The sequence below is a fragment of the Falco rusticolus genome, chromosome 11 (genome assembly GCF_015220075.1).
Source record: "Falco rusticolus isolate bFalRus1 chromosome 11, bFalRus1.pri, whole genome shotgun sequence".
Lineage (NCBI taxonomy): Eukaryota > Metazoa > Chordata > Aves > Falconiformes > Falconidae > Falco > Falco rusticolus.
In genome coordinates, this window is record NC_051197.1 from 4,149,402 (window position 1) to 4,161,845 (window position 12,444).

Sequence of the window (12,444 nt, forward strand, 5' to 3'; positions counted from 1 at the left end):
ATTTCCCTTCCCCTCCCTGAAAGTATCTGTTGCTTGGTTGTTTACATACTGAAGTTAATTTAAAATATATATTATAGACCTACAAGATTTAAAATTGAATGAGTTCTCATATCTGAAGACATACAAATTTCATTTAAAACTTCAGTGTTATTAAAAACTATTGGTTTTTAGCCACAAACTAACCATTTCCCCCATTTTCCGTATTTTCTCCAGAAAAATAGACTAAGAAAACAGAAGTATCGATACACTGTAGAAATTGTCCCAATGAGTTTATAATCCAGTGTAAGTTACACAGCACTGATAAGTAAAGGAAGTTCAACCAGACAGTTTAATCCTCCAATTTCCTGTCTTCTAATCAGCCACTGACTCCTCTGGCTTTAAATTAGAAACATTCATGGCAATATTCAGGACAGGTGAAGGAAAGAGAGTAGAAAACAACCATGGCAAATACTCACAGGCAAAAGGAGGCCACGTATAACAAATGAAGATAATATAAAGTATGTACAACGATGCGCTGAATACATGTGTTCAGGTTATATCTGGAATTTAGTAACTCTGACAGAAAAGGAATAATTTTATTTAAAAAATCTATACAGCAGCTGAGCAGTGTATGAACATAGGAGAGTTACTGCATAAACCAGAGAAAATCCATGCTGCAATGTTACACTGTTCACACTTTGTTATTTTTATAAAGGCAGGAGCAGGATAATTATTAATACATGTATGCTTTTTGATATACAGTAAATTATAAGTAGGAAGCACAAAGCAGCAAAGCCACATATGTTTCAACAGCTAGTGGGGATTATCATGATAAACTTAGCTGAGAGTATGTATATGCATGTACGTATAGATACACTCAGTGATTTAAACAAGAAATACTACTTCTGAGTGTTTCATGCTTCTGGAAATTTTAGCTACGGTAGTAACAATTAGTTTTCCATATGATGAAGTTAAATATTTATTAGATGCACCATTATTTTAAATTTCATTTGCAATGAGATTTATAATGAGGATTCTAGTAATTCTTAATTGATGGAAACACTAGTAACATTTTGAAATTTTCTTTTTTTTTTTTTACTGTAAAAATTACCTGAGCATTTTCAGCTATTCCTCTGAAAAAAATGGAGCACAGAGGTGTGAAAGAAAAGTATTTATCAAGAGTTTCTGTGAAAAATGATGTTGAGTTAAGAACCTTTAAAGTAATAAAATGAACATTTCAAGTCCAGTCTGACTATCTTTACTAAATTCTATTTTAACTTAAGGCATCTAAAGAAAATGAAGGTGTATCCACTGAACTATGTGTCGATAGCTGGGTAATAAAACTAGAAAACAATTATTTCAGAAAATGACTGGAAGATCTGCTTTAACTACCATATTCAATAACAGCAGTTTGCATGCTTACTCATACATGGATTCATTTGAAATGGCTTCTAATTTATTAATGAGGCTTTTTTCTTCAGATATTTCACAAAGGAAACAGTTTGGGTTTTGAAACTGGACTGAGTTAAGTCACATTATAAGTCAAAGTTGGCTCTCAGCCTCTCAGGTAAGTAAACCTGGAGTCGCTTCACTCCTCTTAATGCAGCAACTCCAGGCTGATGGCAGTGTAAACCTCGAGCAGAATTTGGCCCAGGGTCTTTAGTTTTGTATTGTCAATGAGAAGTTTCCTCCAGTATATACCTTTGCTGCACATGTATTTCAATAACACCGTGCAAAGGAATTTCGCAGACAAACCCTTATTAAACATACATTATAGCCACATCATATTGGCTTGCTAGAGCAAATAATGTAAAAAAAATAATCAGCTTGAAATAAATGTTTATAAAAGTAGCACAGCTGCACATATTTGTTACAAATGCAAGACAGAGTACTGAAACTTTTCTGTGACTAACCCTTTAGTGTCTCTATGGCAGCATCAAATTTAAATAAAAAGTACCAAGGATTATAAAACAATGATAATTTTTCCAACAAACTAATCCATCTCATATATTCAGACTGCCACACCGGTTAAAGTATTTGCTGTTACGTATATAGTAAAAAATACATAATTCCTTCTCACACAAATTCACCATGTTTGGGGGGGAATTTTCTGCTAAATTTCACATTACAATATAGCCAAAATAATAACTGTTTCTACATTTACTTGATTAAAGCATAAAAAAAAATAGATTAGGTGTCAAAAGATTGCCTTAAAACTGTGGTGACAAATGCAATTATTGCTAAAATTTACAAACCCTGTGGGTTCTACTGAAATAGTTTGAAACATTTGTAACTGTCTGCAAGAAAGGAAAATAATGTTTTTCTTTTACTTTGACCTCTTGCTATTTTGGCAAGTAAGATAAAATATATTAGCCATTCCATCAGATGGCTGGAAAGAAAAACTAGCTGTGATGAGGAAAAACGAATTAAAGGAGCATTAATAAAGATTATCTATGAAAGAAAATAAGGTCAAAATTAGAACTCTGCATTTTAAAGCCACCTTTCAAAAATGCAAGCTGCTTTGCCCAATGCTAAAATCCATTCATTTTACTAATCATGCAATCAACCAATCTCCATTATCTCCAGCTAGCTAGCTATAAACACACTATAGACTGGAGTGAAAGAGGGAGAGTGTGAGGTTGAGAGACAGAGAGAGAGAGAGAGAGAGAGAGGGGGGGAGAGAGAGAGAGATTACTACACCCAGCCTTTTATAAAGCAGTTTCTTTCATTATAACAGGTCTTTTCATCAAAATGACACAGAACCTTTAAATTTGGGCATAATACTCCAGTACAGTACACAGCTATAGCTTAAAATGGATTTAGAACCTGCTCCAGAAAGAAAACAAACTCCCTCATTTGACACAAATTGTTTACGATTCATTAAAAAGCAAAATTGCATATCACAGTGCTGGCAGCTGAGTCCATATGGGTGCAAGGGGTATTCACTCATCTCTTTGTATGCTGGCAGTACCAAACCGAAGTTTAGCACTGTGCAGCTGAGATTTTGTGCAGCCAGACGATGCATGAGGTAATTTTAAAAGCTTTATTTGTCTTTAAAACATTAAAATCTGCTCTCTAGCTTACTTTTGATTAAAAGAATGTGGCAAATGTGATTAGGTTTGGGGGTAAAAAAATAATAGATATCTACTTTTTGTTGTAGTTTTGGATTCACAGACTGTATGAAAACCTGCTTATTACTCCATCAATAATTGAAACTTTGTATGAAAATTATTTGCAATTAACACATCTATTGTAAAGATCTTGAATTATTCATTTCAGTTAAAAATAACACCTCTTTCATCTAGCACAACTTCTACAAAAAAAGGCTGTTTTAGTGATATTTTTTTTTGTTCTCTTAGAAAATAAATGGTGTGATATTCAAGTTTAAGGAGAACTTTCTGCAATGTTTAATCTAAACAACAGCATATGTGGTTATAAAACTGTTTATTTTTAGGCAAGTGCATTACTAAATGTTTCCAGCATTTTTACATATTATATTCACAGTACTAAAACATCTGTGAAATAGATGTGACTGAAATGAAACTTCCTCGGACACTTTCTATAGGGTGATAATAACTGCCTAATAACGTTTGAGGATACTTATTAAACAATAAACATGAACGTACCTCATCATAAGAGCAGCTGATAGACAATAAAAGAGGAGTGGTAATAAAATATACAAATGGCTTAGAATAAGGCAAAATCACAGCATGATATAAATCGTGTGGTTAAAACAGGTACTTGAAAACTTTGCTTTGAAAATGATAACTAAGAATCAATAGCCTTATTTACAGGCATTTAACAAGCTAAAAAAAAAAAAAGTCACATGAATAATCAACAGTTTATGTGCATGCAAATACCCCTTCCCCCTCCAACTTCCCCTGGCAGAAAGTCTAATTGGAAAATCAGTACTATAAGTAAAGTGGTTAGCCTTCCCTATTTCCATTAACCAAAAGCTGCATGTTACATTTCACTGGGAACCACTAGCAAACCTCTAATAGACGGTTAAAAAAATTAAGAGTTTAGACAAAACAAAACGGAAAAAACCCGAGCCCAAACACCTTTAAATACAAGCCACATGATATACACAATGGCCACCACCAAGCTGCAGAATAAAAACCTTCCGGATCTCACTTTTAAAAGTCTTTCAAGTCCTCAGAGGTCTTAAACTTTCCAAATGATACCAAAATTGGTCCGGGGCGGCGAGGGGGAGGGAAAGCCCCCGACTTGTTTCAGCGTATCATACAATGAAAGTGATCATGCCTTGTTTTGTAATTCCACCCGCCAGTCCTTTTTTAACTGATATCTATGTGAAATGAGCTGAGGTTCACGGTCCAGTTAGGAGCGGATAATACATTCATTGTCCTGGCAGCAAACTTTTCCTCTCACTGGAAGAATTCACGCTTGCCACAAGAATAATAATTACAGAAAACTAAAAATGCGCTGCTAACGAATTAATCCCTAACGGACAACACGCTAACGAGGGCAGTAATGATTTGAGGACTCTCTTCCTCACAACAGGACTTGCATCTTCTGCCACAATGGGCTATTGTGCATCCTCCTAACTCACTATACCTCTTATAGATTCAAGATGTCAAAGGTTGTCTGGCCCGGCTGACCATGACATGCTAGTTAACTCGTTCTACGGAGCACGTTGGGACTTTATTGAAACTTTAATTGTGCCCAAAAGCAGCTAGAGCCAGACTATGTGGGATCTGTAACACATGGCTCCAGGTCAGCACAGCCCGGTAACCTGTTCTAACGTAAACACGCGGAGGGAAAAGTTAGATCGGGGTCTCCGATGAAAGGCAGCACCTCGCAAAACACGCTCCTCTCACACGTGATGATTTTACACCACGACACTACCGCACCGTTCCAGGCTTTTACAGTAATCGACTTGCTTTGTAACGGACTGAACTTTCCACCTCCCCTCTTTACAAAATATTGCATGGTAAAAAATGCACACACACGCTAGAAAGCAGCAGATAAAGTAAAACAAACTGAGCGTTAGGCAGCCGATCGAGACAAGTTACTCTGCACAAGGCTTTTTCAAACTACTTCTTTGCATACTTTTTTTTTTTTCCCCCCTTAAGGAGAATTGAAAAAGCTTCTCTCTGGAAACTGTAGTGCACATTAACGGTCTCCTGTTACACAGGGGAAAGCACACAAGTGGGACAAGTGTGAGGCTGCTCTACTGAAGAGTGTGAAAAAAATCAAATGTTAATTTGATAAATGTGAGGTCTGGGACATTTTGTCAAAGAGGGAGGGAAAGTAGAAAAGGGAGAAAAAAAAAAGCAGCCCTGCTGCCAACTCACCATCCACCAAGTTCTGGCCGAGATGTCGTAGCAGAGCTGCCATTTGATGGAGCCGTCGGAGGTTTTCCCTGCCATTATGCTGTCAGCAAGCTTCATCTGATGCTAACTCACGGGAGATAAGACACCTAATTGAGAAAACATTTGCACTGGCATGTTGGGCAACATGTAGCCCGGTCCATACCATATGGAATCATGGGTAAAAAAAAAAAAATCTCCTTGACAATGAACCAATCTCTCACAGACCCAGTGGCAAGGTGAAGTGGAGATGAAAAGTCATCTGCTCCTAGCACTGTCTTCTCCTCTCTCTCTCTCCCTCTCTCTCCCCCTCTCCCTCTCTCTCACTCACTTTTTTTTTTTTTTTTTTTAAATAAGAACCCACTGCTCAACATCAAAGAGAGGCGGTCAAAATTAGGGCTTCATCACTCAGATGATTTTGGTCTGCAAGGTTTTTCTTTTCTTTCCTCTTTTTTCTTTTTTAAGAAGAATAAAGAGATTTAATAGGACAAAGGCAGGTAGTGGACTGCGGAGGGAGATCGCCACAGGCTATTAGCCTAAAATTTCTGCTTGACAGATGGAACTGCTTAGAGACTATCATGCAATGTTTTGGGTGTTTTTTTTTTTTTTTAAGACTTTCAGTCTGATTCAGTATCTGTTTATATCGCAGCTACTTTTCTCATGTACGTGACCGGGGGGGGGTAAAAAAAAAAAAACAACAGAAAAAAAACCTGAGCAAGATTGTGTCTTTCTTTCTATTTTCTTTCTGTCTTTCTTTCTATCATTCATAATTGTGCATATAATCGTTTAAGCAGTGAAAGGCAAACCAAAAGTATAAACTGCTCAAGTTTATTTCTTGATTTAGTGACAGATGCTTTCTGAAGGAATAAAATGCTCTTTCATTTTTCAGAGACGTTGAAGTTTTGGCTCTTTGTTCCTTCTTGATTTTAGATACTAGATCTTATTGTTTAAATGAATGACTTTTCATATGAAAGTTTAGATGGCTAAAGTGCTCCCTAAGAAATGAACCATTCCTTTCTTATTTTTTTTAAAATATGGTTTTGCAACCGTATTTTTAAAAACTGGTTTTTAATGTTATACTTCCTAATACCATCAAGGTGATAGCCACCAAAGCCTCACAGAGGTTTGCTTCTCCCTCCTGCAAAACTTCTTGCCAGCGTTCAAAATTTTTGTGAGGAATAGACAGATAACTTGGAAAAAGACAACTCCAAAACAGTTTTGAAAAGTTATGAGATCATGCTATTGTCCAATATTAAAATCCTTTCCCAGAAAACAAAGTAAAAGATAATCATACATTTTCCCATCTCCCATTTCTGCATCTTCTGATGCACTGTAAAACCAACAGAAGTATTACTTCCACGACAGCTGACTATTAAATAAGCAGTGAATGCTTTCCTTTTAAATCTGCCGGTTGTATCACACGGAGCGACAGTTGCTTGGCTATGACCACCACCGCTTAATAACAGGGCACTTCAGTCTATACAGTAGTGCCTTTCCTCAAGTGCTCGAAAAAACGAACTTCTGAACTGGCAAACAGACTCTCGCCAGGAATATTTCTTAGGTCTGTTGAGCTATAGCTGATAGAACTTGCTCACTCAGAAACAGCTACACTCTGCAAATCTTTTTGCAATTTGGACACAAAAGGAGAACGTATTAAGAATATCCACTCGATTTTAAACAATATCCATTTCTGTTTGTTTCAAAAAGGGGAGCTCGTGGGCGCACAATTCTTCGTTTGATTATTTTGTGTACAAACTACTATTTAACTATTTGGCTACAGCAAAATGATAATTTTAGGCTGCGTAGATTACAAAACTGTCATTCAGTACAGGACAGAACTAACTTTCATTGAGCTTCAACAATACCTTAAGATTTCTGTGATGTGTGAGATGATAAGCAAATGATTTAGGGTAAACAAACTGCTAATGTAACATGCAGGGGTTAGTCTTTGGTTTTGCCCCAGCCTTAACGATCTGTTTGGACTGCACAAAAAATATATTAGTGCCTGATCTATGCAACTACTTAGCATCTCAGTTTCCTTTTTTGCTCCAGATAGTAGGTACAATCCCACCACCAGTTACAGGAAACAGTCTGACTAGCATGGGAAGTGTTAAGTTTTAGTTTGCGACTGGGGGAAAAAAAAAAAAAAGACACTGTGCCAGGAACTGTCCTTGCTCTGGCTGGCCAAAGCATTTATCGTATTCTATTACTCCAGGTTTGTTAATGCTACCTGTCCTTTCTGTGGCTTGCTGCTTACTGAAAAATACCTCCTTCCAAATAAATACCTCCCTCCAAATAATCATGCAAAACAAAGTAAAAAGCTTAAGTAACAACCAGCCTTCGAATCGGTGACAGATTCAATTTTATGCTGTGCTCTCTGCTCCTACCTCTCAAACCAAACAACTTACCCACCCTTCTTATTATTTATTTAGTATTTCATACCCAGTTGTGCTGCATGTCATTCCAGGCAAGTTCTGATAAATCTCTATTTGGTCTATAAGTTTTTTCATCATCTGATGTAGTTATAGACCTAGTGACAAACTTTCCCTTGATTGCTATATTAACCACTGCTTCGAGAGTACTTAGGTCTTCCTACACCAATACATGACTTTACTTCCCAATATTAATCATAAACACACCGAATAAATATTTTTTTAGATGAGCATACACTTTTCAGCTTATGAATGACAGAAGCATGAAACCATTTCCTTCCTGACAGTATAGTAGTTATGTGCAAAGAAATGCAGAGTGCTGTTGGTTAACAGCGTTTTAAATTCAGAACAATTAGGTGCAGTTAACTTTGCCATTGTTCTTTCTGATGCTGGGGATGGTGGGTTCTTACCCGTAGAGCAATTATTCCTTTCATAAGCGGCTGTTGTTAATAGCATTAAAACAAGATTAAATACAACATGTTAAATATTGCAATTATTGTGGAAAATAAAATTATTTGGTGAGCATAATGGGGAGCAAATCAAGCATTTAACATGATCCAGGAAATGCTACTCCAAACAATTGCATTTGTTTTATGCAATTTTTCCCCTTTGATTGCTGACAGATGCCGTTTTGGAAACAAACATCTAAGTAGTTTTCCTTCAATCAGGAAAAAAACCACACACCAGAAAATGGCTACATGTTTTGAATTTAACTCTTGTCAATCAGCATTCTGCACAACACTCCCTGTGAATAGTACTGGGACAAAACGATGCCTTCCAAAGACTAATAAGCCACAAAGATGTTTGCTTCTAAATCAGATCCGTTCCGAAGAAAGAAAAAGCCTTCATGCGGCATAGACATTTGTGCAGACACAGCTGCAAAATAAAAATGCTTGCAACATACGAGTGATATTTCAAGTTGGAAATAAGTTAGGTGTGTGCGTTTGTGGGCTACAGGAGAAGAGATTTGTTTCTGGACAGCTTTAGGCCTCAAGCAACGAGCTGAAGTACTTGCCAGTTGCTTCCTGACTTCCTGCTGGAGAAGTGGCCAAGTAGCCACTAATAATTTGCTTAATTGTTGAGCAGAGTTACCTGCCACAGCACAAGCAGTGCAAGCATGCCCCTCTATTTCCCCTTGGCAGCACGTTCACATGAGGATGTTGTTGCTATCAACCCTACAAAACCAGGAATGAATGCTAAAAAAGGCTAATAAAGTATATTAATTCAGATGACTATATCAAGCTGGCATTTTACAGTCTACTGGAAACTGAATGCATGAGAACATTAGAAATGCTGGCATAGCGGGTGGTTTCTCCAAATGTTGGCTTCTACTATTCATGTCGGTAAAAGAAATGTGGCAGAACGGTGTGCAGGTCCCAGTGCTAGACACATCTTTAGGATCTTAGTGCTCTCTACTAGATTATCTATTAATTGCATAGTATCCACTGCTCATTAACCCTTTCTTTATTCCTTTCACCTCCCCCTATTTCTCCATTTGCAATTGCTTAGAACCTTTTCACAGCTGATGGCAACAGTCTGATTTTATATCTGTTCCTAATTTGGGAGGCGTTTTCCTTGGGAAGCCTGAATTTAGATTAGTTACGAAGAGGATTTCCTTATCTCAAACAGCGACAATTAGTTCAAGTGACACGTGAGAGCAGGCAGTTGATTTTTGGACAGCCTCTGAACTTATGCAAAGTTGCTGACAACGAGTGTGTGTTCTAGCTTTTGGAAATCCTATAATCCTGGCTTCAATCAAGAGGATCTGCTGTTGCTGAAGGCGTAAACAAGGAGAGAAGCAGCATGTGACCACTGCTCCTGCACCTTCAAGGACTCCTGAGCCAAAACGAGTGCAACAGCAAAGCTTCTACTGGATACTCAAGAAGACACACAGATGCTGTATGATCTTGCTGAACCCAGAGAAAGAAGTCCCTTCCCCTCCACAGAAAAGTTGCCTTTGGACCCTGCATTTCCCACTGTAGCTCTGCTAAGTGTATTTCTCCCCACTCTCCTCTCACGCCTTTGATTTTCTTCTTGCCATCTGTATTCCCCTTTTGCCTCATCTGAAACAAGCATCAAGATCTTGTTTCTGACAGAACGGTCTGTCAATATGGAAACACACTGACATCACAGACAGTGCTGTGACTTCATGTCTGAAAGAAACAGGAGGAACAGATGAAAGGAGTGAAGGGGAAGAAATGACACACAAACATTTTTAAAAAATAAGTGAAAATTCTTCTCTATCAACCCAAAATGTAAAGGAACACAAACCAGATTTATTTTTAAGTCTAAATATAACCAACTATTTCATAATCTCTGACCATAACTCAGCACAACATTTCAAGATGCTCTTCACCCGAGTCAGGTACTCATCCCATCAGAGCACGCGCTTTGCTGGCTCAAGGCCTGTGTGACAGCCAACACGACCTCTTGAGAAGGGCTAAACAGGGACTAATCTGGATAAAAGCTAATATCAAGCATAATGCTCATACCTGGGAGAAGTCTTTAGAGGGAAAGAAGGACTCCTGCCCTGGACCAGTCTAAAACACCTAAGTAAATGCAAATTCATAGAATTAAAAAAAAAGTATTCATCAAAACCACAAACTCAGTTTTGATGCAGCTGGATCCAAAATAGCATTGCTGCAGTGAGGTGGGGATACAAGACATACCCAGATAATATTCTTATTGAGAATGTGGGGGTGGACTATCACCTTGCTATTATTTTCTTCTTTTTTTTCCTAGAATGAAATATGAACAGAAGTGTCTAATCTTTATTTCTATTACTAAGGCTTTTTTGTATCAGAATTTGGGAGGAGTTAGAAGCCCCTCACTACCTTTGCTATTTGCAATATGTATTTTAGGTCTCACGTCAGAGGGGATCCAGAAGATATTGTTTTCCTGCCATCTCCAGAGCCACTGCAAAACTCTAATAAGGAAATTCATAACTAGTAGGAGAGGAGCTCAAGAAAACGAAAAGGTTAATATATTCTAACTAGATGTTGGGTATAGAATGTCAGATCTGTCAAATTTCATTACAGTTTGCTGCTCAATGAAAAAGATTTGATTTCTTTTGCCACTGTCCTACTATGTTCAAGTCACACAGTGCCAGCAGCAACCAGCCAACGACCACAGGCTGGCACTGAGCGGGCCCGAGTGGGAAGCCAGCCGCAAGGACCATCTGTTTCCGATTTCTAGCGAAGCCAAGATGTGCAGTGAAGTGCATTCCATTCACCCAGCCAGCCTTCTCCCTGCTCAAGTTATTAGTGTTACAAGTGAAATTATCTTTTCCAAACAGCAGGGGAGCTATAATCCTTATGGAACAAGACTTTAAAAAAGGAGAAAAAAAAAAAAAAAAAAAAGAGGGGAAAAAAAAAAGGACAGAAAAACAGTCCCCCAACACCCACCCCCTGCAAAACATCTTTTGTTAAAGTTGTCGATGACGCTGTTTGTAGATTTAATTGCCATGTTCATGGGTTTTATAATTTTAAAGGATTTTTTATTAAGAACTATATCCTCTAAGGGAAGAATGTGTATGTCAGTTCACAGGATCTAATGTAATAAACCATTCAAATATATTTAGAGTATTATTTATGAATAAAGTTAAAAAGACAAGATGAATGCTCATTTAAGTCTCTCTAACATTGAGCGCCTTGAAAAACATCATAAGTTTTAAAGTATAATTTAAAGTGAGAATGCATAAACAGTGCTAATTACATGCTACTTACATTGTTTCAATATGTAATGCATATGTTTAACCTCTCAGAGAAAGGATTGGTCTTGGCACAGCAATCGTGGGGATTTAAGGGTATGCTAAACTGATAACTGTAGAATGAGCTCTGACATAGGATATTGGTCTCCTACTGTTACCTAAACGCCAGGTGAAACCAAAGGATTTATAGAAGGGCGGGTGGAAAGTGAGGGGGGGTTGGGGGGGGTGGGGAAGACAACACAATGAGGTGAAACTGAGAAGTTTATTTTCAAAAGGGGAAACATTTATCCTTTGACACCATTCCATTCCAGTGACTTTATTTCTAATATACCATGAGATTAATGATGTGGCTACTGTCACTGTGTCTGATGAACACTGGCAGAGCTATGGAACAGTTGCTCCCCCTACTATTATTGGACATATTTGTAAATTGGCATATATAAGACAAACTTGTTCTGTGTGCCAGCCAATTGGAAAAAAAATCTTTTTCAGGCGGACAGACTTTTTGTTTTCGTATTGAATTCTATGTCATGTACAGTTAGCTTAAAATTGGCTGATTTAAAAACTTGTTTAAATTAACAATGCTTTACAGTTTTCATGTCATGTAATAATCTCAATATGACTCTTATGTAAATCAACTGCAGATAATTAAGGAAGTAGATTATCATCATGAAACAGATTTCTGACATTCCGGAGGTGAGTCAATATTTAAGCCTTTGCTCAGGGAGGGCACAACTGCTGAATGTGGCGATAATCATTAACCACCCTATCCCCAAATGATTTATTCTTTCAAAAGTAATGCTATCATAAAAGAAAATACATAATAGCTTGTACCATTAATTTTCTTAGTCCCTTTTAATTTGTTTTTATAGGTTTGAAATGATTGTCGTTAGTAGCTGATACCACACATAAAGAATAACTGTTGAGTCACCTGAAACCTAAGTACTAGATGAGCCCCTTCTTTGGGTTTTATCTTTTCTCAGCGTCTTCAGAG

The 12,444-nt window shown here is 37.5% G+C and overlaps 1 protein-coding gene across 13 annotated transcripts in view; it reads right to left on the reverse strand.

Annotated features, from left to right (window-relative positions):
- The window catches only part of NFIA (nuclear factor I A), a 359,789-nt gene extending 354,175 nt beyond the window's left edge, over positions 1-5,614 (reverse strand). For all 13 annotated transcript variants that reach the window (XM_037404270.1, XM_037404279.1, XM_037404278.1 and 10 more), the window contains exon 1: positions 5,295-5,614. In XM_037404270.1, coding sequence (XP_037260167.1) covers positions 5,295-5,390 — 96 coding nt within the window. In that variant the 5' untranslated portion in view covers positions 5,391-5,614. The remainder of the gene's footprint in view (positions 1-5,294) is intronic.
- Positions 5,615-12,444: the final 6,830 nt, after the last annotated feature.